Source organism: Callorhinus ursinus, unplaced genomic scaffold (genome assembly GCF_003265705.2).
Source record: "Callorhinus ursinus isolate GAN/ISIS: 27379988/994484 unplaced genomic scaffold, GSC_fseal_2.0 scaffold18, whole genome shotgun sequence".
Lineage (NCBI taxonomy): Eukaryota > Metazoa > Chordata > Mammalia > Carnivora > Otariidae > Callorhinus > Callorhinus ursinus.
Window position 1 is genome coordinate 29,347,750 of NW_027397080.1, and position 27,094 is coordinate 29,374,843.

Sequence of the window (27,094 nt, forward strand, 5' to 3'; positions counted from 1 at the left end):
GCACATCAAGGAGAAGGCTAGGTTTGGCTTAGGAGGGCCCGAGATCAGCAGCTGAGCAGCAAGGGCTGGGGACCATCACAAGATCCACAGGAATAGCGAAGTCCAGAGGAAAGGTTTCATGTGAGAGCAAAATTTCCCTTTTGCCACCTTCCCACCAACTGATGGGGAAAAGCAGAGCCGAAGTGGAAAACCAGATCCAGCCACAAGGGGGCCCCAGGTGCCCACACTCTGGATTTTCTCCAGGCATCTACTTGGAACCAGGAAGCAAAGAAACTATGGACACTGGTTCCGATTTATCACCTGTCACTGAGGACAACAATCCCCAATACTAAGGAAGCTTGAATCTGTTGTGTAAATAAGGCAGTGACAGGCCGAAAGACCAACCAGCAGGCAGGGAGCATGTGGCCCACCGGCCTGGCTCCAGTCTGTCACCCTCTCCTCTCTCTGGAGCTCACATTTGCCTTCAACCCTTGGCTGATGATCTGGCCAAATTTAGAGAAAGGGAGAGACAGAGACAGACAGACTCGGAGGAAACTCACAAATCTCCAAAAGAATAGAACAAGCAGTTTGAGAGAGTTATGATTAGTTTACTGTTACTGATGTTCAAGCCAATTTCCAATTATCTACAGATAATATCCAGACAAGTGCAGCTAATCTGTGGGTCTCCGGAACCAGCCTCCAGCCTCCATACTCCTCCCAGTTTGTTCAGATAGCAAGTGCCAGGCCTCCGGGGGGGGGGGGGGGGGGGGCAAAGAAGGTGGGAGAGGAAAGAGTCCAGTCCACGGAGGGTTCCCAAAGATCTCCTCATGCCCCGTTGCCCCCGCATGGATGGCACACAGCACAGTGACAAGGACTCTGCTGGGAGAAGGACAATATCTCTTCATCTAAAGTCCCAGCACAAGGTCAGCCTAAACAAAACCAAGTGGAAAGTCTCAGGGAATCTGAGCTCGCGTTCCCTGCCTCCCTTCCCCTGCCCTGCTCGCTCCCTCCTAATGTTCCCAGCAGGCAGCACTGAGGGGCAGCAGGGATAACCCCCCACATTTAGATCTCTAGCCCAGACCCCCCTCGGAGTTCTCCATCCAGCCGCCTTCCAGCCTCCTCTGGACTCAACAAATTCCTCGGCAGATTCATAATCCCCTCCCGCGGCCACACATGCCCTCTTCCACCGTTCCCTGTCTGCAAGAACGGCACAACCTTCCACCAAAATACACAAACTGGAGTCCAAAGGACCATTCTGGACAGCTCTTTCTCTCCCACTCACCAGAGCTAACACAATTATCAAGTCCTGCCAACATTCCTTCCTAAATATCCATGGAATCAGTCCATCCACTTCTCTCTACTTCTACTGCCATCACTTGGGTCAAGGCTTCCAAAAATCTCCTCTCTGGACCACTGCCAAGAGCCTTCGCATCGGTTCACCCACATCCATGCTGGCTTTCTTCTAATTCATTTTCCACACTGCAAACAGACTATCATTTCAAAACGGTAGTAATCAGATCTCACCCTTGCCCACCCCAGTAAACTTCTACAACAACAGCTCTAATACAGAAAACCCTCTCAACATGGCCACAAGGCCTTGAGTCCACTGACTAATTCAGGTGTGTGTGACGCCACACTGCCCGGCTCTGCCCACCAGACACCCGGGCCTTTGCACATGCTATCCCTGCCCACACCTCTGACAGTTTAACTCGTCCTTCAGATTTCAGCTATGTCACTTCCTTGGGGAAGCATTTCTTCTCTGACATCCAAAACAGGGTGAACTCTCCCTAATCTATACTAACACCATCCATCTCTCTTCCAAGGACTGAGCAGAACTGCAACTTTACCTGTGTGATTATCTGACTGAGGTCTGTGTCCCTCACCAGATTATGAACTCCCCAGGGGCAGAAACTGTGTGATTCCTGCATCCCTGGGGCTTAGGACAGTATCAGGCACGGATCAGGCCTTCCACAGACATCTGCTGAATGAATGAAAGGCAACAACGAATTAAACAATGGTTCTTACTCAACTGAATGGATTATAGACTCAAGTTCATTATCTTCCTGAGGGTTTCCTTCACTCCACTTGGCAAATACGGAATGCTAACATTTATCTAGCTCTTTCTTCATTTAGTTCTACAATAAATTCTGAAATTATTGCTGATGAGAAACTGAGGCAAAGGAGGTTAAACAACGTGGCTGTGATGACTCAGCCAGTAACTGGGACTAACAGGATTTGAAACATTCTACTTAAAATCATAAGAGTTTTAGACCACATTTCATTACGCAACACTCTTAATGCTACCCCTCAAATAATAATGTGGGTTATTTGACTCAACAAAACTAACTCAAACAGCTTTAATACTTAGGAAGCCTCATTCTGCCTTAACCCAAAGTTCTCTTCTTCCTGAAATACAACTAATCAGTATGAATCATTATCACCAAGGAACCTCCCTTAAGATTAGTTCATCTCTTGAATAGCCAGTATTTGCCCGAGGGAAAATAGTACATAGTACTAAGGAAGTCTCTTTCATCATATACCCTTTTGTACCTTTTTAAACTGTAAGCCACAGAAGTGAACTCTGCTTAAAAAATAGAATATTAAAATTTTCAAAAAGAAAGCTGCTCTCTCTTTCCAACACTCCCCTCTTCCTTGGGGGACCCACCACTGATGCTGGTTCCTTATGGATTCTTCCAGGGACATTCAGAGCATTTAAGAACCCATACACGTATGTATACCTCCATCAAGGAATCTGAATAGTGACACTCTCCAAACTCCTCAAGTCTTGACTTCCAGAGCCTTCCTCAGCACACCAAAGCCAGGAGTCCAAGCCCAGCCTGAGGGCTGCTAAGAGGAGCAAGATTTCCCCACACCCTGTTTGAACTCACAGTGCTACTGAGGTCTGTCAGACTGTATCAGTGAGCTCACAGAGGACCTCTCACCAATCTGGGAATTGCCCAACACTGATTATATTCTAGATGATTCTCCAGCTCATTTTGGAAGATCTGCAGTCTAAAATGGACCATCCCCCATTTCTCATCTCAATGTTCTTTAGAAAGTGGTTTCTTGATGACTACAACAGCCTTCATCCTTACTACTCTCCACACTGATTTCCTTGATAATACCATCTGAAATTCTTCGTTCAATAACTAGTTTACTACCCCACTAGATTTTAAGCTCCCTAAAGGCAGACACTTTACCATCTTACTGAAGGCTGATCTTCGGCACTTAAAAGAGCACTGGTACCAAATAAATATGATCTTAAGCTTTTTTTAACTAAAAAAAAAAAAAATTAAAACAAAGCAATCACTTCATACACAAATACATAAAGGAAGCAAGTAGAAGACCACAGCAGGACGTGCCCATCTTGGAACATTTCATCTACAACTTAACACAAACCTGGCCTACTCCCCAGTGCAGTGTTGTGGTCCAATGGTTCTCAACCCCAGAGCAGAATCACCCCCCCACACAACACCCCCTAGAGGGGCATTTGAAACTGTCGGGGGCGGGGGGGGGTGGTTTCTGTGGTCACAATGACCAGGGGATCTCACTGGCATTTAGAAGGCAGAGGCCTGGGAGGCTCTATGTCCAGCACTGCATGCAGTGAACAACTGTTCCTTCCAAACACCAACAGGACCCCTTGGAGAATGCTGACCATTCTGCTTCCTCATGCTGAGGGGAAGCACAGACCCCCATCTTTAACATGCAGCATTAGTTGTCGCTTCAAAGGGCAAAGGTCTGAGCAGCCAACTGCTTGTCAGAAGCTCAGTCCCCCAGCCCGCGGGTCCGTCCAGCTCACCAGCCCAGCTTTTATGAAAGCCCAACACTTCTCAAACACCTGCCCCTGCATCGACCCCTTTTAAGTGGTCAAATCTATTTTCTGGCTTGAGACAAATCTCTACAAATTAAATTCCACCTTGATCCTGGAAATTTTGACAGGGCGGTCTTGACTTCAAAAATAACAATAACTTGGGCGCCTGGGTGGCTCAGTCATTAAGCGTCTGCCTTCAGCTCAGGTCATGATCCCAGAGTCCTGGGATCGAGCCCCGCATCAGGCTCCCTGCTCCGCGGGAAGCCTGCCTCTCCCCCTCCCACTCCTGCTGCTTGTGTTCCCTCTCGCTGTGTCTCTCTCTGTCAAGTAAATAAAATCTTTTAAAAAAATAAATAAAATGAAATAAAATAAAAAATAAAAAATAAAAAACAAACAGACAAAAAAAGACCACAGTGGCACAGAGAAATGTTCCCAGTTTGATAGGCACAGAGGTGCTCTCACTCCTGCTGCCAGGCGCTGACCTCCCCCAGCCAGAAGGTGTGCCCAAGTGCTGACCTTGAGGCACAGCAAAGACCAACGGCACACGCAGCTCAGGTCGGAGCACCTGGCAGAACATACCGTCCCACCCCTGCCACGGGGCTCTGTCCTACACCGGTCTGGCCTATAGTTCTTTGCAGAGAAGAAGAAGGTTCAATTCAACAATTATTTTTTGAGAGGCACTGGCACAGAGGCAAGTGCATGAACTTGGAACCTGTAACTGAGTGACTGTGGGTACACTGTTCAACCTCCCTGAACCTCAGTCTCCCCACCTGTGGGAATAATGGGAAAAATACCACCACCTCACGTCCAGGCTGAGATGAGATGATAGAAGTTCTATCCTCTCGCCCCTCTGCTCAGAATCAACCAATAGACTTCTGCTCTGTCTGTGATGGAGTAATTGGGACCAGATTTAACCTCCCACCATGAACAATTAGAAAACTAAACAAACACATGACACCACTGTTTGTACACACTGGACAGTAGTAATTCCTGACAGAACAGAAACAAATGATACGAGCCCTAAGGTCACTCTGGTTTTCTGCCAAGAGGCATGTTTCAGACTAAGAAGGGGGGCGGGCGGATCCCAACAGAGCATGGCGGTCTCTTGCTGAGTTGAGGAAACAGAGATTAGGGTTCAGGGAGGCTAAAGCAGCTGAAAGTTGCAGGACAGAGTTCCAGACAGCAGAGGGCTACGCCAAAAGAAAGCTCCAGAAATCTGCACAGAGGTTCCCTTACGTCTTTGCTGCACAGTAAAATGTGTGCACACACAGAGTGAAACTCCACAAGGCTGAGAAACAGCAATGAAGAAGCCGTGAGGTGAATGGCTCCCAGAGGTGGGGTGTCCTCACTGCTCAGTCAGAGCACTCAGTAGAGACTGGAAGGGCCACATCCTGGTAGGGGAAGGGCAGGTTATTCCTAGGGTAAAGGCCACCCTAGACCCACCCTAACAAAGCTTAAAAATGGGACTTGATGGAATCAAAACGAACCAAAAGTAACTTAACTACTCACCAGAACAAATCTCAACACTCTTCAAAGTAAGATCACAAAATTCAGACCCTCGACAATGTAAAATTCACAGTAGCCAGCACCCAATCAATAACCTCAAAGATGTCAAGAAGCAGGGAAGTGTGATCCATAATAACAAGAAAAATTAGAAGAAATCATTCACAGACAAAACAACATTAAGACAGGTGTTACAGGGGCACCTGGGTGGCTCAGTTGTTAAGCGTCTGCCTTCGGCTCAGGTCATGATCCCAGGGTCCCGGAATCGAGCCCCATGTTGGGCTCCCTGCTCGGCGGGAAGCCTGCTTCTCCCTCTCCCACTCCCCCTACTTGTGTTTCCTCTCTCGCTGTGTCTGTCAGATAAATCAAAATCTTTAAAAAAAAAAAAAAAGACAGGTGTTATAACCTTATTCAAGAACTTAATGCAATTTTAAAAAATACATACACTGCATCATTATGTTCCACACCTGAAACTAATATAACATATGTCAATTATGCCCAATAAAAAGAAAATTCAAAGGAAAACAGGATCATAGTAAGGAGAGAAATATATTGCACAAAAAGAAAGTAGAACTTCTAGAGATGAAAATATACTATCTGAAATAAAAATTTCACCAAATGGGAGTGACAGTAGAGTAGATATTGCAGAAGAAAAGGTAAGTGCACTTGAAGATACAGCAACAGATACTGACCAAAACGAAGGACAAAGAAAAAAAAGAAAAAGAACGAAAAATATTTGAAGAAATAATAGCTGAAAATTTTCCAAGTTTGGTGAAAACTACAAACTCCCAAATCCAAGAAGCTCACAAATCCAAAGCAAACACAAAAGCATTCTAAGGCACTACACAATCAAACTGCTAAAAACCCATGAAAAGGGGGAAATCTCACAAGCAGCCAGAAAAAGAGAACCATTACCTACAAATATTAATCAAGACTAAGAATGACTTCAGACTTCTGATCATAAGATATGCAAGCCAAATAAAAAATATAATAGCATTGTATCTTTAAAATGCCTGTGAGGGTAAAACCTGTCAGCCTAGAATTCTATATCCAGTGAAAATATATTTCAAAAAGAAATACAAAATAAAATATGTGCTTCCTTCAGCAGCACATATACTAAAATCGGAACAACACAGAGAAGATTAGCATGGCGCATGGCCCCTGCACAAAGATGACATGCAAATTTACAAAGCATTCCATGTTTTTTGTAACGTGTAGAATTTTTCACTTATTTCTTTCCTCCTATTTTGGGTTTCATTTGCTTTTTATTTCTCTAGCATATTTTCTAAAGTTAGTATGGTACTCAAAATGTTACTTCCTTCCCAGCACTGCTTTGGTTGCATTCCACAAATTTAAATTATATTGTTTTCATTTTTGTTCAGCTCAGAATATTTTACTTCCCCTATGATTTCTTCTTTCACCCATAATTCAGAAATCCATTGTTTAATTTCCAAACATTTGGGATTTTTCCAGATTTCTTTTCTATTATCAATTTCTAGTTTATTTATTTATTTATTTTTATTTTTTAAAGAGTCTACTTGAGATTCTCTCTCCCTCTCCCTCTGCCCTCCCCCTGCTCATGTGCTCTCTCTCGCTCTCTCTCAAAATAAATAAAATCTTTGAAAATAAATAAATAAATAATAAAAAATTAAAAAGAAATTATGTAATGAAACTTAAAAAAGAAAATTCTAGGCCCAGGTGGCTTCACTGGTGAATTCTAGGAAACATTTAAGGAAAAAGTAATGCCAATCTTATACAAACTATTTCAGAAAAAAGAAAAAAACAGTAAAATTTCCCAACTCATTTTATGAGACCAACATTACCTTAATACCAAAATTAGACAAAGATTTCACAGACACACACAAAAGAAACCTACAAATCAATACCTCTCTTAAACATAAATGAAGAAACCCTTAACAAAATACTAACAAACCAAATCCAGCAATATATAAAATGGATAATACTTCATAACCAAGTGGAATTTATCCAACAAAGTTGGTTTGACATTTAAAAATCAATCAACACGAATCATCATATTAATAAAGAAAACAACAGGATCAACAGATAGCAAAAAGAGCACTTGACAACATAATTTTTTCAAAAACACTCAAAAAATTTAAAAGTTGAAAAAAAATTAAATCTCCTCCATTTGATAAAGGGCACCTTCAAAAAAACCTAAGATGGAGGGGCGCCTGGATGGCTCAGTCGGTTAGGCATCTGCCTCTGGCTCGGGTCATGATCCCAGGAGTCCAGCATGGGGCTCCTTGCTCAGCGGGGAGTCTGTTTCTCCCTCTGCCCCTCCCGCCTGCTTGTGCTCTCTAATAAATAAATAAAATCTTGAAAAAAAAATAAATGTGAACACTGAATTTTCTCCTAAGATCAAGAATAAGGCAAGAATGTCTATTCTCAATATTCCTCTTAACATTGTATGAGAAGTCCTAGAGAGCACATAAATTGGAAAGCAGTAAGTAAAGCTATCTTCATTTGCAGATGACAGGATCATCTACAAAGAAATCACACAATCTACAAAAAGAGCTATTAGAATTATAAGTGAGTGTAACACAGTTACAGATAGGAGGCCAACATACAAACTCAATTTTATTTATTTTTTTATCATGGTAAGTGCACTCTTTAATCCCCATCACCTATTTCACCCATCCCCCCACCCACCTCCCCTCTGGCAACTTTCAGTCTGTTCTCTATAGTTAAGAACGTTTCTTGGTTTGTCTCTCTTTTTTTTTTCCTTTGCTCATTTGTTTCTTAAATTCCACATATGAGTGAAATCATATGGTATTTCATATGGTATTTGTCTTTCTCCAACTTATTTCACTTAGCATTATACTCTCTAGCTCTACCTATGTTGATGCAAATGGCAAGATTTCATTACTTTTTATGGCTGAATAATATTCCATTATATTCATATATGAGATAGACACACACACACACATATATATCTCACATCTTCTTTATTCATTCATCTATCAGCGGACATTTGGGCTGTTTCCATAGTATGACTATTGTAAACAATGACACAATTTTATTTTATTTCTATATACTAGCATTCAATGATTAAAAATGAAATTTTAACATGACATCCATAAACAGCATGCCAAAATATGAAATATTTAGAGAGAAATTTAACAAAATGTGTACATGACCTACAAACTTAAAGCTACAAAACACTAGTGAGAAAAATAAGACAACCTAAATGAGACACATATCATGTTAATGAATTAGAAGATCAATATTGCCAAGATGTCAATTCTCCCCCAAATTGATCTATAGATCCCACACAATCCCAATAAAAATCCCACCAAGCTTTTTTGTAAGAATTGATAAACTGATTCTAAAATTTGTATGGAGGGGCACCTGGGTGGCTCAGTCGTTCAGCGTCTGCCTTCGGCTCAGGTCATGATCCCAGGGTCCTGGGATCGAGCCCCGCATCAGGCTCCCTGCTCCATGGGAAGTCTGCTTCTCCCTCTCCCACTCCCCCTGCTTGTGTTCCCTCTCTCCCTGTGTCTCTCTCTATCAAATAAATAAATAAAATCTGTAAAAAAAAAAAAAAAAAAAAAAAAAAAGCATCTGCCTTCAGCTCAGGTCATGATCCCAGGGTCCTGGGATTGAGCCCCACATCGAGCTCCCTGCTCGGTGGGAAGCCTGCTTCTCCCTCTCCCACTTCCCTTGCTTGTGTTCCCTCTCTCGCTGTCTCTCTCTCTGTCAAATAAATAAATAAAATCTTTAAAAAATAAAAAATAAAATAAAATAAAATAAAATTTGTATGGAAATGCAAAGGACCATAGCTAAAACAATTCTGAAAAACAATAAAGTGAAAAGACATTACACTACCTGATTTTAAGATTTACTATAAATCTATAGCAATCAAAACAGTATTTCATGGGGCACCTGGGTGGCTCAGTCGTTAGGTGTCTGCCTTCGGCTCCAGTCATGATCCCAGGGTCCTGGGATCGAGCCCCACATCGGGCTCTCTGCTCAGCAGGAAGCCTGCTTCTCCCTCTCCCACTCCCCCTGCTTGTGTTCCCTCTCTCACTGTCTCTCTCTCTGTCAAATAAATAAAATCTTAAAAAAAACAGTATTTCATTTGCATTAGGATAGACAGAGAGATAAATGAAACAAAATAGAGCTCAGAAACTGACCTATGTATATACAGTTTTTTAAATTTTTTTTAAAGATTTATTTATTTATTTGAGGGAGAGACAGCACGAGTAGGGTGAGGGGCAGAGGGAGAAGGAGACTCCCTGCCGAGCAGGGAGCCCAATGTGGGGCTCGATCCCAGAACTCCGGGATCACAACATGAGCTGAAGGCAGACACCTAACCAACTGAGCCACCCAAGCACCCCCAATTTTTTAATTTTTGACAAAGGTGGCAATTCAATGGAGAAAGGTTAACCTGTTCAACAAATGATGCTGGAATAAGTCATATCCATATGGGGGGAAAAAAGGAATACCAGCCTCTACCAATAAGCACATGAAAAGATCCTAATGTTATTAGTCATCACAAAAATGCAAATTAAAACCACAAGGAAATACCACTACACACTCAGTAGAATGGCTAAAATTAAAAAGACACAATGCCAAGTGTGGGTGTGGATGTAGGACAAGTGGAATGTTCATATACTGCTGGTGAGAATAAAAAATAGTACAACTTTGCAGAAACACTTTGTTTATAAGACTAAACATATACTGGGGCACCTGGGTGGCTCAGTCGTTAAACGTCTGCCTTCAGCTCATGATCCCGGGGTCCTGGGATCGAGCCCCACATCAGGCTCCCTGCTCAGCGGGAAGCCTGCTTTTCTCCCTCTCCCACTCCCCCTGCTTGTGTTCCCTCTCTCGCTGTGTCTCTCTCTCTGTCAAATAAATAAAATCTATTAAAAAAAAAAAAAGACTAAACATATACTTACCATATGACCCAGCAATTCCACTCATAAGTATTTACCAAAAAAAATGAAAACATATCTCTTCACAATACATGAGTATTTATAGTAGCCCCAAACTAGAACCAATCATGTGGGGAACAGACTCTAAGGTGACTCCCAGGATCCCCACCTCCTAGTATTCATGCCTTGTGTGGTCCCATTGAGTGTGACTTGCTTCTGACCAACAGGACATGGTAAATATGACAGGATGAATGTAATTACATGTATGTGGTTACATTATGTAAGACTGTAATGTCTATTTTGCTAAGGGACTCTCTTCCTTACTAGCTTTGAGGAAGCCAAGTGACCATGTTAGGAAGACCTCTGTGGCAAAAAAAAATGAGGGTAGCCTCTGGCTGACTGCCAATAACAAACTGAGGTACTCATTCTGCAGGCCATAAGGAACTAAATGCTGCCAACAGCCACATGAGCTAGGAAGCAGATCCTTCCCCAGTCAAGACCCAGATGAGATCACAGCCCCAGCAGACACCTTGATTTCTTGCCTTGTCAGACTCAGCTAAACTGTGTCCTTACAGAAACTGAAACAAAAAATGTGTGCTCTTTTTGGTAATTTGTGTAAATGTGTTGTAATACTGTTATGCCGCAATAGATAATCAACAGAATCCAAATGTCCATAAATTGGTGAACAGATCAACAAATTGTGGTATATCTATACAAGAGAATATTACACACTAAGAGAAAGCAATGAATTACTGATACAACAATGTAAGTTTCACAAACATTACTCTGAGCAAAAGAAGTGAGACACAAAAGAATACATACATTATGAATTCATTCATATGTAATTCTAGGGAAGACGAATATAACCAATAGCAACAGAAAGCAGTTCAGATTTCCTGAGGCCAAAGGCTAGGATTTACTGAGGCATAAGGGAACACTGAGGAAAACTGAAATTGTTTTGATCTTGGTTGTGGTGGTGGTTACACAGGTATGTACATTTGTAAAAACTCATTAAACTGACCACAACACACCTATTAGAATTCCACAGTAAAGTTTTTGGCCATAAGGACTTTGTCGCTCAATAAGCTATTAAATTAATCTATGGATTTTAAGTTAGGATAGAGGCAACCTTTAGGGGGTTGGACAGTGACAGGAGGGATATTAGGGGGGCTTCTGAGGTCCTGGTAATGTTTGATTTCTTAATATAAGTACTGGTTACACAAGTATGTTCACTCTGTGAAAATTCACCAGGCTGGACACATAATTTGTGTGCTTTCTGGGTATATGTTAAACTTCAGTTAAAAAAAAGAAAGAGAAAAAATTTAAAGACTAGGGGATCATTCTGGATTAAAGCACACTAAAGAGAAAAATCAATGCAATCCCTATTTTTTTTTTTTTTATTTGACAGAGAGAGACACAGCAGAAGAGGGAACACAAGCAGGGGGAGTGGGAGAGGGAGAAGCAGGCTTCCCGTCGAGCAGGGAGCCCAATGCGGGGCTCGATCCCAGGACACTGGGATCATGACCTGAGCCAAAGGCAGACGCTTAATGACTGAGCCACCCAGGTGCCCCTGTAATCCCTATTTCTTGAATGGATTTGGATTTTTCTTAATTGGGAGAATATGAATGTGGACTGTATTATTAAATAGTATTTTATCAATACTGAATTTCTTGTATGATAATGGTATTACGGTTATATAAGAGAATAACCTCACTCTTAGGACACTCTTAAAGGAAAACCCTGAACGCTGGTGTTTATCTTAGCTGTCCTAGAATGAAACACCGTGATGTCTGTAACTCACTCTCAAATCTTTAAAAAAATACATGTAAAGAGACAGAAATAAAGCAAATTCAGCAAAATGTAAACAGTGTATCTTGATGTTTTTATAAGAGTTTTACAAGAGTTCTCTGTATTATTTTTCCAACATTTCTAAAGGTTGGAAAATTTTCAAAATAGAAAAAAGTTGAGGGGGGAAATATCTCGTTTGAACTACTGTTATTCAAGAGTTCACAGACTTCCAAAGCTGCCCATAGATTCTTGGAGAAGGAAACGAACACTCATTGAACACTGCGCAGCAGAGGCTCTTTACGTCCACGATTTCAGTCAACCCTCAGAACAACCCTGGGGTAATTATTATTTTACAAAGGGGAAAACAGGGTCAGAGAGGTGGAGTGACACGTCCAATAGCAAGTGAGTGCTGGAGTTCAAGGTCTGTCAGGACACAAGGCCACACTCTTCTAGTCCTTAATGTCTTCGCTGTGTTCTTTTCCCTTCCCTGCTTCTGCGTTTTCTCAATCCCCAATGTACTATATCCAGGGAATCTCAACAGATTTGAAATCTCTGTTCCGTAATATAGTCAATATTGAATAAGCACTAAATAATCAGACTGAACCACACTTTTGCTCTTCATTGAAGATAACTGGTGGAGAAGTACAGAAATAGGGATAACAGCTCCCATTCCTATGGGCCATACCATGTCCAGACTACAAGGGCCTCTCCTAAGAGATCAACCACGCAAACAAGGGTAACATGGGGAAAACAGAACAAGGAGAGGAAGCAATGCATGTGATTTCTAACTCCAACAGACCATCTTGAAGAAAAACTAAAAAGAACACCATGATGAATAAAGCAAGTATGTCACTGACATCTAAAAGTCACAAAGGACAGCTAAGATAAACACCAGCATTCAGGGTTTTCCTTTAAATTGGAAGGAAATTACTCGAGAACAAATAAAAGAACAACTTTAGTGGGCTGGTAGTCAATATGTGAAAAATCATACCCCCCAAAAAAACATTATAATAAGGCCTGAAGAAAGATTTCTCGTTTGTGAGTGGAAATCCAGAATTTAATGAATGCAATAATAACAGATAACACACTATGTCAGGCACTGTTCTAAAATTAAGTTAATTTAGGGGCGCCTGGGTGGCTCAGATGGTTAAGCATCTGCCTTCCACTCAGGTCATGATCCCAGGGTCCTGGGATTGAGCCCCGCATCGGGCTCCCTGCTCAGCGGGGGCCTGCTTCTCCCCCTCCCTCTGCTTCTCCCCCTGCTCATGTTCTCTCTCTCTCTCTCTGTGTCTCGAATGAATAAATGAAAATTAATTAATTAATTAATTAAAATTAAGTTAATTTAGGAGTGCCTAGGTGGTTCAATTGGTTAAGTGTTCGACTGACTCTTGGTTTGGGCTCAGGTCATGATCTCAGGGTCGTGGAATCAAGCCCCCATCAGGCTCCACGCTCAGCAGGGAGTCTGCTTGAGACTCTTTCTCCCTCTCCCTCTGCCCCTCCCCTGATTGCACACACGCATGCACTCTCTCTTTTCAAATAAATAAATCTTTAAAATAAATAGAGTAAAATAAGTTAATTTACTTATCCTCAGAGAAATCCTACAAGATAGGCAATAGTATCATTCCTATTGTGCAGATGGAGAAACTAAAGCCAAAGAAGTCAAGTACCTTGTCCAAGATCACACAGCTCCAAGTAGTGGGGCTAGGATTCTAAACCAATAGGGATGGCTTTGGAGCCCATACCACTGTTCTACATTGCCTCTCAAAGGAAGAAAGGGTTGGCTATCACCCTGTATCTTTCAAAATGAGAGACTGAGGCTACAAGGCCAACCCACAGACCTTCTATGAAACAAATACTAACTCAGCCCCGAAGGCAAAATGAGTTCATTCTTACAGACCAGGTTCACGGGGAATTATCCAAATAGTTCTTTCAATTCCACTCTGCTTTGACTAGAGAAATGGGAAGCCAAGTAGATCAGGATTTGAAAATAAAATGACAAGCAACTGCTGAAGAGAGATGGTTCACTTAATAAGTGTGCATTTGCAGCTTATTGTTAAGACAGTGACAGAATTTGGCATGAAGAGCTCAAATTTTCCCAAAACTGCCAGCGTATTCTGATGCAATCCCAACTCTACCAGCTTTGGAAAGGAGGGCAAAAGAGAAGCAGAGCTGAAAACCAAACAAGTGCTGGCCAAACCCCCTCAAAGGACCTTAGATCCCTTCCACATGTACCGAGAGGACAATTTCCAGAACCAAGGGAATCCTTGGGCACTACAATGGCTCCAAGTGGCAAGCTTTTTAGTAACCTTCACAGCACTGACAAATTAAAAGTCCTAGAAGAATCAGGGATGGAAGGTACCTTTAATCCCAGGCTGTGGGCATTCCTAACATATAACAGTTCAGAAAAGTCCAGATTCTGAGGAGCCTCAGCATTTCCGCAAGCTAAGTGGGCTAAGGCAAGAAAGGAGGGCCCTGCCTCTGAGACACTCCCACAGTCCAGAATTTCTGACAGTGAGAAGGCCAGAATCAGTCCTAATTATTTCCCCTATTTTACAATCCAGATATCTTTCTGAATCACTCACTCTGCTAACAGAAGCTGGTCTGGGGAACACACAGCTCCTCTAAGCGCTATTCCTGTAACAGGCTTATCATGAAGAATAAAACAGTAAGAAACTTGAAGTAGTGTTCTTCTGCCAAGGAAGGAAGTGAAATACCAGTAGGCTGTGAAGTCTACAGGTGTTTCAAGGAGGTGAGAGATGAATGATGGAAGTCCCGACTGGAACCATTTTCTTCCTCCTCTCACTAATCCTAACTAAATTTAAGCATGTGTGGCTAAACTAGTGGAGCCACACACATCTGGGTTTAAATCCCGACCCAATCAGATACATGAATTCGGCCATGTCACAGACCTTTAGCATCCACTTCTGTGAAATGGCAGTTAATAACTGCCTGATTTTCACAAAGGTCGTAATGAGCACTAAAGGAGAGAGTTAACGTTAATTTGTCCCCAGCATGACAGCACACCCTCAGTAAATACAAGGTACCGCTTACCCCATCCACCTCACTCCAGCCCACCCCGCCTTTGAACTGCAAATCCTTTCATGGGCCTTATCATCTACTGCTTCCTGACAGCAGACGTACAGGCAAGACCACTGGTCCTCAAGGTCCCCTTAACGGAGCGGGATTTCGCTGAAAAGCTAGAGCGGAGTCCTCTGGCCGAGAAAACCAAACTCTGGGTAGCAAGGATGGATCCTCAACCAAAAGCCTGGTGGCGTCTGTTGTTTACAAGTGAGACCCCTTCCTACCAACGCACTGAGAGGATCCGAGTACATTTCCGACCCTCCAATTTGGCAGAGAAAGCACAAAGGTGACGAAGAGGCTGGCGTGGGGCCACTTCAGCGAGGCTGAGGCTGTGGGAGAGTGGGAACCCTGACAGATTCGGGGCCCTCCTGGGAGGGGACAACTGAAAACGATCGAGCCTCTCACCCATCTCTCCTCAAGCAGGGGCCCTTACAGCTCAGGGCTGAAGGCTTCTCAAGCGTCCTGCCACCGTCCCGGCCAAGCGCAAGTGGGGCCCGAGGGGCCCTCAGGCTGGAAGTGGGGGCCCACGGGCGCCCCGGGGCCCCGGCTCGGCAATGTGGTCTAAGAGGGGTCACCGGGGGAGGGGCCGGGCGGCGAGGACCTGAGGAGGGGCGGGGCCCAGGAGGGGGCAAGAGGTCCGGGCCACCGGCTGCGGAGGCTCAGGGACCCCGCCCGGCTTCCAGCCGCACGCCGAGCGCCCCCTCCAGCCAGGGTCCCCGCCACTACGGCGGAGCAGTCCCACTCCCCTTACCTGGCTCGGTTGCTCTGCCTGCTCCGAGGACGCCATCTTTCTGAGGCCTAACTAATCTATCGCCGCCGGGCGAGGCGTCTCCCAAGCGCCCTCGCTCTCGCTCACCAGCCCAGACCAAAGTAGCCGGAACGGAGCCGGTCGATGGCGGGCACGCAGGGAGCGGAGCGAACCCCCACGTCTGGGTCACCTCGCACTATTGCCAATTAGGTCTCCGCTGGCCAGGAAGATCCTAAGTCCGTCCTTTTTGCATTTTTAGATGTGTATTATTCTCACTGAATTAAATCTCTGCCCATCCCCAAGGGGCCTTGGGCACAGGCAGGGACTCGCTAAGTCTTTAATAAATGGGAAGAAACTTGGAAATTAATTAATTAATGGTTCGGTTCAGTACCATTTGTTGAGTACCTACTACTTGCCAGGCACTTTGGTAGTCGCCAGGAATAAAAAGATCCAAGACTCACCTCCTGCACACACAATTACAGCATCTTGGAGATAGGAGTCTGAAACGGTTTGCAGATCTATTAGGAGGACACTGAACGGGGCTTTTTGGAGAGGCTTCCACATTCTTACTTTATAGTAGTTGAGTTGTTAGATTTTAAGCTAAGTATAAAATTACACGAAATGATTGCATGTATTAGAACTACCAGTTTGTATTGCAGCTGGGTTTTGATTGATTATGTATGGAGTATTCAAAAGGGTTGCCTCAAGTAACAATTCCCCCTACCAAACACTGTTTTAAATGCCTACCCTTTTCTTACGAGATAATATCTTATTTTCTTATAAAAAAAAATACGAAAGAGACTGTATGAATATGGGCTATTTCTCTTTACATAATATGCCCTCACCTTTTAAGCGAGGAACCATTTTGATTTTTTTATTATTATTTTAATGTTAACTCTTTTCAGAGGGGGTAGGTAGCAGTATTAGAACGAAGATGAATTTATTGCCAAGCAGCATCTGGACAATCTCAAACAGTGATGTGGTTCGCATTTTCCCTTTCCCCTCTAATTTCTTTGAGACCTTAATGTTTAATCTAGTTAGGTAAGCATTTTGTTCCGGGATCCCAACCCAATTTGCACAACTAAAGCAGGGAATCGAACTGGTGGAAATGTGCGAGTAGCTTATGCTTCTCTGTTACATTTTCAGCAGGACTGAAAACTACACTCATCAATTTTTAAAATTGACTTCCTTCAGATTATCCTGAGGGTTGGGACATCTTACAGATCTTTTCAGTCTGGACAGGGAAAACAAATTAATACAGTACAATGACAGACTGTTTCATCTAAGTATCAATATTATGCATCTATATATGTAAACAAGAGTGCTCTGAAAACCCAAGGTAGTATATATGCGTGTCTTTCATAATGCAAAACAAATCCCTATTGACCTCATTTTGAGCCCGCTACTGAAACTCCTAAATACAAAGTAGAAAAACACTCCCCGGGGCCGTATTGAGCAACATAACGAAGTCGGCTTCGAACCCAGAGACTACAGCTCCCCGCATGCCCCCGGAGCCATACGTGATTAGCGACAACCAGAACTACATCTCCCAGCGTGCCTTGGTCCCACGCGTGATTTGCCACAAAGAGAACTACACCTCCCGGCACACCACAGGTGGGGGGAAGGTGCCGCGCTGAGCCTCCCTGATTTCCTGGAGTCAGGTCCCACCCTGCAGAGGATGGAAGTGGTCGGGGAGGCCGAGACTGAGACGCGGGCCCTGAAGCCGTGTCTGCTGCGCCGCAACCACAGCCGCGAGCAGCACGGCGTGGCGGCCTCCTGCCTCGAGGAGCTGAGGAGCAAGGGTGGGCGCGGGACGCGGGCGGAGGCTGTGGGGGCCCGGGCCGGGGCTGCGGAGAGCCGGGCCGGGTGAGGATGTCTGGCGGGGGCAAGGCGGGGTCAGCACGAGCGACTTGGGACGGAAATAACCGACGTGGGCATAGCGATTATCTCGTGTGAGACTCCTAATGGTGGGAAGGTAGACGGGAATCAATACGCAAATTAAGACCGACTCGACTTAGGTGCCTCGCCTAAAATAACTGACCTTGGACCAGACCCAGCCGCCCGGGCTCCGTACGGTGATACCGGCGCCCCCGGCTGAGCTCCCGGCCGGGTTGGGAGCGCCTTTTCACCGTCAGTTCTCGCAGGCACTTGTGCGGCGAAGAGAGAGCCGACCATTCTGGAATTCCAGACAAGGAGCAGGTGCTGTGAGTGACCGGGGTTCTGAATCCCGGCCCCACACTTGCTAGCTGCTTGACCTTGTACTTAAGCAGCCCGCGACCCTCAGTTTTCTCATCGGCAAAATGGGTATAATATTTCCAGCCCTGCTTTACAGGATTGTTGGAACTCTCAAAGCAGATGATATATTTACAGACTTACAAGTATTATGAGCCGGTAGCAATAAATTGTTTATCCACGGAAGTTCTACTGGCTAAAGGTGTGAGCGGAGCGGTCCCGGAAATGTAGTCAAAGGGGGTGTCAGGGTTCAGTGGGCTTCCTCTCAGAGTCACCAAGACCCAAAAATTACCAGACAGAAATCTTTCAGAGACCCAGGAGCAGCCAAAACATTATAAATGCTTTAGTGAGATCGTTTTTGCCATATCAACATTCACATATTTTTCCTTGGCATTAGGGTACTTGAATTTTAGTTCCCCTTTGTGCATCGGCTGGGTGCACTTGGCACAGAAGCTTGTGTGTTTATGTTCTCTGGAGCTCAGCCTTTGGAAGGCTTGCTGTTCTATTTGGGTGCTGGATAACATTGCCCAACCATATACCTAGTCTTGTGGCTACTTTGCTGCTCACTCTCATCCCATTTGCATTTTAGACTTTGTCATCACTAAATGGGATGGTACAGATCTGCCCTGGACAAACCTTTTTGCCCTTTGACAATAAAGATGAGAAGCTACTGATACAAACTTCTGCTTCTCTTGTGCCTTCCTATAGGTTAGAAAGGCTGCAGAGAACGATGCTTCAAAGAACACAACACATTTCCTTTTTCCTGTTCTTTTCTTTTCTTGCTTTTCTTTCTTTCAACATTTGACACAGGAGAATTTAAGATGACCACTGAGTAAATGAATGAAAGACTGCTCGTTCACAAGGAATCAAATCAGACTTTGGTTTGTTTTTCATCCAAGTAAAGATGGGAGGGCCTTCTAATGTGGAGGTAGAGCAGCTGGAGGAAACTTTTTCAGGAGTCAGGCGGTGGGTTTAAATCTCAGCTCTGACACTTACTGTGTGACTTTGGACAAGTTACTTAGCCTCCCTGAGCCTTGGGTTTGACATCTGTAAAATGGGAATAACAATCGTAGATACCTTATAGGATTTTTAGGGGAATACTGTATACAAAAAGTACTTAGTACCAGGCATGTGGGAAATGGTATATTAGTGCTAATAGTTGTAGTTGTTATTGTAGTTACTGTTAACTACCAGGAATTCTGCTATGCTCTGGGAGCATATATATAGTGAGCACAGGGACAGATGTAATTTCCTTATGGATACTTGTCAATTGCCAAATATTTTATTCCTCTCAGCCTGTGACATTCTGGCCATTGATAAGTCCCTGGCACCAGTCACCCTGGTCCTGGCAGAGGATGGCACCATTGTGGATGATGACGATTACTTCCTGTGCCTACCTTCCAATACTAAGTTTGTAGCGTTGGCCAATAATGAGAAGTGGGCATACAGCAATTCAGGTAAGAAACTCTGGTCACATATAAAGTCATCTATGCAATACAGCATCCACCATGATTCATTTTACTGCACAGGTACTGGTTGCCGTTTGTCTCGTTCAGCATCTATGCAGCCAACATTTACTGAGCACCTTCTGCATGCCAAGGCGTGATGCTGAGTCTTGGGGTAAAGAATGAGACGCGGGCCCAGTTCTCAAATAATTCACAGACCAACAGTAACTAAAATGCAGTATGACAGAGAGATCAGTGCCACAGGCAGAGTCAAGCTGCCTGGTTTCACTCCAGACTATTTTTTACTAGCCATGTGACCTTAGGCAAGTTACCTAACTTCTTAGCACCTTACTGAGGTAATAATTATAGTACCTTTCTCTCTTAGGGTGTTGTAGGGCTGATAGAACATAATATATATCAAACCAGGGTTTCTTGACAATGCTACTGACATTTCGTGCTGGAGAATTCTTTGTTGTGGGGGCTGTCCTGTCCATTGCAGGATATTTAGCAGCAACCTCAGCCCTTGCCCACTAGATGCCAGTAGTATCTCTTTACCCCCGTTGTGACAACCAAAAATGCCTTCAGACATTGTCAAATGTCTTCTAAGGGGAGGCAAAATCACTCCCAGTTGAGAACCACTGATAAAAAGCATTTAGATCTTGCCTGACACACAGAAAGGGCTTAGTAAATGTTACCCCATCATCATTACTGGAGATACAAAGGGAACTAATATTGATGAGCAAGGACCAAAGGCTAAAAAAGTGTCCCCATTGAAGACAGTCCCCATGCCACTAAATTGAGGAAGTCACCCTTCAGCAATGGCTCTGCCAGCCACCTTTGTGCTCCAAAGTACGGGGACAGCAAACAGTGGCAACAGCTCCTCCAGTCAAGGATAAGACTAATCCCCAAGCACAGGAGAAGTGCTGGTGACAGTGAATGTTTTTGTATACAGAAATGGAACACAGAGACACAACAACTCACCTAAAGGGAAGTGTGGTAGGATCCTGGGTGTGCATGACCATGCATCAGGTTTAAAGTGGCTTCTTTCCGTAAGAAGGATACAGAGCAGTTCCACACAGAAATAAATCCAGGGTGGAAGAGAAGGGAAAATGTAGGTCCTAGATGAGGATTGGCTTTCCCATGAATCCCTGAGGAAAGGCTCTTCCTTCACCACTGAAATTATCCTAAATGGCCAGTCCGAGGCCTGTATGTTGGAGGAGGAGGTGAACACAGCACCTCAGGTTGCCTGTGACTGGCTGCTTCTCCCCATGTCAGATGGAGGCACAGCTTGGATTTCCCAAGAGTCCTTTGATGTGGATGAAACAGACAGTGGGTCAGGGCTGAAGTGGAAGAATGTGGCCAGGCAGCTGAAAGAAGATCTGTCCAGCATCATCCTCCTGTCCGAAGAAGACCTCCAGGTAAGTCCCCTCCACAACTCATAGCCACGCTCACCTGGCCTCTGCCACCCCCAGCCCCTTAGTTTCCATGTGTCTTCCCACAATAATTTCATTATGGCTTAATTTTCAAGCAATGCTTTGGTGACAACCAAGACTCTTTCATTTTGTAATTCTCGCACCTAGAGTAGAAAATACAGATGCCCAGGGGCGCCCAGGGGATGCAGTCGGTTAAGTGTCCAACTCTTGATTTTGGCTCAGGTCATGATCTCGGGGTGGTGAGATCGAGCCCCAAATCAGGCTCTGTATTCGGCACGGAATCTGCTTGAGAGTCTCTCTCTCCCTCTGCTCCTCCCCCTGCACTCTTGCTCTCTCAAAATAAATAAATAAAATCTTTAAAAAAAGAAAAGAAAATACAGATGCCCAGGCCTCACCTAGACCTATTTAGGCTCACTGGGGAGGCGGGGATGGGGGGCGTGGGGGGTTGTTAAGGATGTAGTGCCAAAGAATGGGCACTACATCAGGAGGAGCCGAATTAAATCCCAGCTCCATCGATATGACTTTGAGCCAATCAGATGTAGCCAGTTTGCCTACATTTCCTGTCCCGTAAAATTGGGATAAAAATAGTACGTGTTAATTCCAAAAAATATTTCTTGAGCCCCTGCCCTGTGCCTGGCAGGGTTCTGTCCACGGGGCATGGTGGTGAACAAGCCAGACACAATTCTGATGGAGGGGAGCATCTTAGATGGGTAGCAGATGGGGCAGTGTGCCGAGAGTGGTACGGCTAATAGTCTAGATTGGGAGGTCAAGGGAGGCCCCTTCAAGGAGGTAGCTTTTTAGTAATTTTTTAAACTTATGTATTTGGATAAATAATATGAATACATTCACATGGCTCAAAATCTGAGAGGTATATAAAGATATCCTGGTAGCCAAAAAGTGAAACCAACCCAAACGTCCATGAACTGATGAATGGGTAGATAAAACGTGGTCCATCCACACAATGGAATATTACTCGGCCCTGAAAGGGAATGAAGCATTAACGCATGCTGTGACATAGATAAGCCTTCAAAATATCGTGCTAAGTGAGAGAAGCCAGACATGAAAAAAGGCCACGGATTTTTTTTTTGTTGCGTTTATATGAAGTGGCCAGAATAGGCAAATCCATAGAGATAGAAGACAGGTGAGTGGCTGCCTAGGGCTGGGGTTGGGGGGACTTTGAGAAGAAATAGGGAGTAACTGCTAATAGGCACAGTTCTTTTCGGGGTGGTGAAAATGTTCTAAACTGGATCGTGGCGATGACCGCACAACTCTGCGAATGAACTAAACCCACCTAGGTGTACACGTCATATGGGTGAATCGTGTGGTGTGTGAATTACATCTCAATAAAGCTTTTGGGCGGCGGGGAGAAGATAGACATAAAAATCTGACTCCTACTCCTAGCCACCAGGTTTCTCTTCCCAGAGATAACCAATCTCTCAAATTCCCATTCTAAATTTTATATACCAGGAAATACAAATATATTTTCTCCTCCCCTATATTACACAAGTGGAAGCATATCTACTCTTTTTTAAAGAAATATTTGCCTGGGTGGCTCAGTTGGTCAAGCCTCTTGACTCCTGATTTTGGCTCAGGTCGTGATCTCAGGGTCGTGAGATCACACTCTGCTACAGGCTCCATGCTCACAGGGAGGCTGCTGGAGATTCTCTGTCCCTCCCTCTCTGCCCCCCGACCACCACTCATGTGCCCACGTGTGCTCTCTCTCTAAAATAAATAAATCTTTTATAAAAAAAAATACTTGGAGAGTAGTCTAGATGAGTATCTAAAAGACACTTGTTCTTTTTTACCACTGCATAGTATTCCCTTTTGTGTGTATACTGTGACTTATTTAAGGAGTCGCCCCCCCGTTGGTGGATCTGTGGGTTGACATCGGTCCTGCTGGTCCAGACAGTGCAACAAAAAACTTAGATCAGTGTCATCTCACACACATGCTTGTCCATAGAATAAATTCCCAGAAGTGTAGTTGGCAAACATGGGCGGGTTCCCTAGAGGAGGCAAGGACACGGATTGCTGAAGGGAGGAGGGAGCCTGCCATGGACGGGTCGGGGCCACTTTGTTTTGAAAGATTTTTAGGTTTGTTAAAGTCTGTATTTGCTTGTTAGGTGCTCATTGACGTTCCATGTTCAGACCTGGCTCAGGAACTATGCCAAAGTTGCGTCACGGTGCAGGGGCTCCAGAACACCCTCCAGCAGGTACTTGACCAGAGGGAGGAAGCCCGACAGTCCAAGCAGCTCTTGGAGCTTTACCTCCAGGCTTTGGAGAAGGAGGGCAGCATCTTGTCAAAGCAGCAAGGTAGGACTCACTGGCCAGGGGAGTCACCCTGAGGGCCGAGGGCCTGGAGAGCCTTTCCTGGGGAAAGAACCATGGTTTATAATGGGATCAAACAAGGGGGGAGCCGCAGCTGCTGGCGTCTTGAGACCACGTGCCTCCGTCCTGCCTGACGGAGGGCTGTGTGTGCGGCAGTGGGGCCATCTCCGTCTCACGTCTGCTTTGCAGAGGCCAGCGCTGGCTTCAGTGACAAGATGGATGCAGTGGACGCGGGGAGTAACCGCGAGAGCACCTCCAAAATCACCCTTACCAGCCAGGTCCTTACTGCACTGAAGGAGAAGCCGGCCCCAGAGCTGAGTCTGTCTAGTCGGGATTTGGAGGTGGGCAAGACCCAGGGACCCTGAGCTGCACGAGCCACTCCCCCCCAGGGGTGCAGTGTTTGCCTGCGGAGGCACGTCCGAGAATGCTTTTCACCTCTGCAGACCCTGACTCACAGCTGCCCACTTGCATGTTATATGCGAAACATCTCATTTAATCTATATCAAAACGGCTTGACAAAACGGGGTACACCCCCTCAGATCGTCAAACATTATTCTCTGGGGCACAACAGGTTATGGAACGAGCAAAACCTGACAGGGAGGCAAGGCAGGGCTCAAGCTTCTGGTTCTATCAGCCCTTGAGGAAGACCCGTAGTCAGTGAGGCACATACATGATCATGGTGAAAGGCACGCCTGAGCGGGTCCTCCCGTGCTGGCTCCATGGCCAGGGAACCAGAAGCCTGATGCCGAATCCATCAGAGTGGGCGCTGCTTCTCATTCTTCATCCTTGTCGCTGTCCAAAGCACCTCCCCAGTGTCAACTGGGAGGGAGGAAACCTGTTGACTTGGGCTGGGCTACATTTCCTGTAAGTGGAGGACTTGGCTTTCCAGAGATCCTTTCCTGGCAGTATTGGAGGGTAAGGAAAGGCCCGTGGCCGCTGAATGCGAAATAACTCTGGCATTTCAGCGCCAGGACATAACATAAGCTGGTACTGCCTGGTCCTGCTCCCCCAAAGAAACTCCCAGGAGCCTGAGAGCAGCAGGTGAGGAGAGCAGAGGTCGTGGTTCTCAGTGGTTCTTATTCTTGCCGCAGTTGGTCACCAAGGAAGACCCCAAAGCGCTCGCTGTTGCCTTGAGCTGGGGCCTAAAGAAGACAGAAACGCTGCAGCAGGCCTGTCACCAGGAGCTCAGCCTGCGTCTCCAGCAGGTGCAGAGCCTGCGTTCTCTCCGGAGCGTGTCAGCAAGGAAGAGCTCACTGTCCGGAGAACCGCGGGAGCCCAAGCGAGCCAAACAAGAGCCCACATAGCCGCCACTGGAAAGCCTGCGACCTTGTTCTTATTCGCAGTAAATACCGTCAGCCTAATTCCCCAAGCTGTGGCCTTCCTACTGGCCTCCCTGCCTTACAGCATGTTCTCCTGGAACAGGCTGGAAGACCAGCCTCCTGTCCCTTCCGGAAGAGCCCTGCCACCTGTTTTGAATGACAAGGCTGCATCAACAGTACCTCCCATCTTCTGATGACACCTTCTTAGGTTCTCCGTTTGAAAGAAATTGTCAAGGACAGTGAAAAGAAATTGTCGCATTTCAGACTCACTGTCCTCGTTCTGAAGCCAGAACTGCAGAATTTTAAACACAAGTGATGGTTGAGAAGGTGACAGAACAGAGTTGATGTATAGCCACAAACTTATGTCTCAAGTTAATGAGTTTTTTGGTTTGTGTAAAGGCGCATATTAAGTTTGCAGACCACAGGGACATATGGAGAGTGTAATTCGCCATTTCTAATTGTGAAATTATATCTGTTACCACTGTGAGACTGTTTCCAGTTTTCTAATATGTTTTATCAGTAGGGGGATGAAAGGTCATTAAATTGATCTCCATGTGATATGACTGTGAGTCTCTCTGGGTGCAAAGCAGAGCCTTCTGGTTTATATACTTCCTGTTTCTGTACAAACTTGGTCTTTGGGTTTTGTACTCTTATTTGGAACAGATTTTCATCCAGATGAATGTCCAGCCTGACATTCAAAAGCCACGCGGGATTGCAGGATATGGGCCGATTCTTCATTATGCAGAATCGTCCGGTACGTGGCCGGAAGAACTGGCATCCCCCGCATCCCCCTACCCGCTCAATGACAATAGCGGTCTGCAGGCCCCGAGACAACTGAAAACATCCCCACACACTTTCAGAACGCCCCTGGAGGGGCACTAATGCCAGTTGGGGATTTTTCTAGCAGGTTGCAGTCTGCTCTGGGCTAGCACTTACCATCCTGGAGCATCACAAAACTGAGTGAGCTGGCCAGGGTGTGGCTTGTCATCTCACACACATGAGTAAAGCTGTGCTCCGCGAGGTGCAGAGATTTGCCCCACATCACAAGGCTAATTGGAGGGCCAGGATCCTGGTTCTAATTCCAGTGCTCTTCCAACATACTTTTTTGAAGACTTTTTTATTTATTAGAGAGAGAGAGAGCACGTGCACAAGCAGGGGAGAGGGGCAGAGGGAGACGCAGACTCCCTGCCAGTCAGGGAGCCCAGTGTGGAGCTCAGTCCCAGGACCCTGGGATCATGACCTGAGCCGAAGGCAGATGCTTAATTGACTGAGCCACCCGGGTGCCCAGTGATCTTCCCACTTACGTGTGTTTTCTCTTAGGTCCACACATTCTTCCTTCTACATCCAGATCACTGGTTTTGTTACACCAACATAATAAGTTAGAGTCAACTCAAACTGGAAAAGACCTCCTGTGTCTGCAACATAATTGCCAATAGATTTCAGACTGCAGGCACAGTGCTGGTGGTATAAGAGAAGCAAATAGCCCGGTGAACACTGTACAGTTAGCCCAGTGGTAAAGGAAGCCTGGATTCCAGAAACAGAATGGTACCTCTACTCACCAGTTCTATCAACATCTCCATCTTTGCCCTACTGAATTAAAAATACTGTCTCGAATTATGTCTGTCAGATACACAGGAGAGCTTTAGTTGCCTGGCCTGGGTGTTGGTGTTGGTATGCTCTACTAGAAACCGATCTACCAAACATCTTGTCTGCATAGAATAATGGAGGAAGTACTGTGGGCTTGGAGGGAGCCAAGCCCATGGATGAAAGTGGATGAAAGGGTTAAATGAAGTAGTGTCTGAGGAGCAGGCCAGGATCTAGCCCAGGCAGGAGAGCCATTTCCCTTATCTCCCCGGGGCCGGGGGAAGAGCAGAGACAGAGCTGTATGAGGCCCCTGTCTATGGGTCTACGAGGCAAAGATGTTAGTGTGCAAACTTGGGCCCAAAATGCGTAACACGTGAGGCTGCAAACACATTATGTTGCCCCTGGTGCCATTTACCTTCCCCGCGCCCCTGTGCCTCCAGGCCCTCCAGAATAGAAACAGAGCAGCACAGCAATATGTCTAAAACTAGGAGAGAGGGAGCAGGGCAGCCTGTTCTTACGGTAGCAGAAAAGAATGTCAGAGGAAGCAGCTGGGACTAATGAACTCTGCATTAGCCATATTCCATTCTTTCAACTCAAGTCAAATGTCGGTCCCCATTAGGCAATTGGCTTTGACAGAAGCTGTGCTAATTACCACTTACCAACCTTTAATTTCTGGGGAAAAGCAAAAGGAAAAAAAACTAATGGGTTTTTCATTTTCCAGAGAGAAAGGGATAAAATAATAGTAGTCTGGGAAAAGAAAACCTGCATTAATTACAAAAATGATTAATGTGACTTTACTAACCAGATCGTTTAGCTGTTTTATTTCTTAGCCATCCACTCAATTTTTTCTTTTATTCTTTTATTTATTTATGTATTTATTTATTTGTTGGCCTTCAGGGTTTTTTCTCCATTCTATTTTATTTGTAGGGTTTTGCCTTAATTATCTTGCTG

The 27,094-nt window shown here is 45.0% G+C and overlaps 2 protein-coding genes and 1 pseudogene across 6 annotated transcripts in view; 2 read left to right on the top strand and 1 right to left on the bottom strand.

The window, feature by feature from the left end:
- The window catches only part of PEX14 (peroxisomal biogenesis factor 14), a 143,868-nt gene extending 127,954 nt beyond the window's left edge, over positions 1 to 15,914 (bottom strand). Inside the window, exons 1-2 of one of the 5 annotated variants that reach the window (XM_025856636.2) lie at positions 15,809 to 15,845; positions 1,827 to 1,960 (exon numbers count right to left, since the gene is read on the bottom strand). In XM_025856636.2, the coding sequence (XP_025712421.1) occupies positions 1,827 to 1,907 (81 nt within the window). In that variant the 5' untranslated portion in view covers positions 1,908 to 1,960; positions 15,809 to 15,845. Of the gene's footprint in view, positions 1 to 1,826; positions 1,961 to 5,496; positions 5,646 to 15,466; positions 15,588 to 15,808 lie in introns of those variants that run through there. The other 4 variants (XM_073903356.1, XM_025856633.2, XM_025856635.2 and 1 more) reach the window with 4 other exon arrangements.
- LOC112812418 (U6 spliceosomal RNA) lies at positions 6,386 to 6,499 on the top strand (annotated as a pseudogene).
- Positions 15,915 to 17,402: 1,488 nt separating the features above from the next.
- On the top strand, positions 17,403 to 25,117 carry DFFA (DNA fragmentation factor subunit alpha). Its single transcript, XM_025856847.2, has 6 exons — positions 17,403 to 17,607; positions 19,333 to 19,494; positions 20,758 to 20,900; positions 23,036 to 23,225; positions 23,430 to 23,581; positions 24,332 to 25,117. The coding sequence occupies exons 1-6, from the start codon at positions 17,484 to 17,486 to the stop codon at positions 24,542 to 24,544; spliced, it is 984 nt and encodes a 327-aa protein (XP_025712632.1). The 5' UTR covers positions 17,403 to 17,483; the 3' UTR covers positions 24,545 to 25,117.
- Positions 25,118 to 27,094: the final 1,977 nt, after the last annotated feature.

Excerpts from the sequence above, each read along its gene's own strand:
- DFFA (XM_025856847.2), top strand. The coding sequence starts at position 17,484 with ATGGAAGTGGTCGGGGAGGCCGAGACTGAGACGCGGGCCCTGAAGCCG. Across the intron at positions 17,608-19,332 it reads CGAGGAGCTGAGGAGCAAGG|CCTGTGACATTCTGGCCATT; the intron begins GTGGGCGCGGGA and ends TATTCCTCTCAG. Across the intron at positions 23,226-23,429 it reads CATCTTGTCAAAGCAGCAAG|AGGCCAGCGCTGGCTTCAGT; the intron begins GTAGGACTCACT and ends TCTGCTTTGCAG.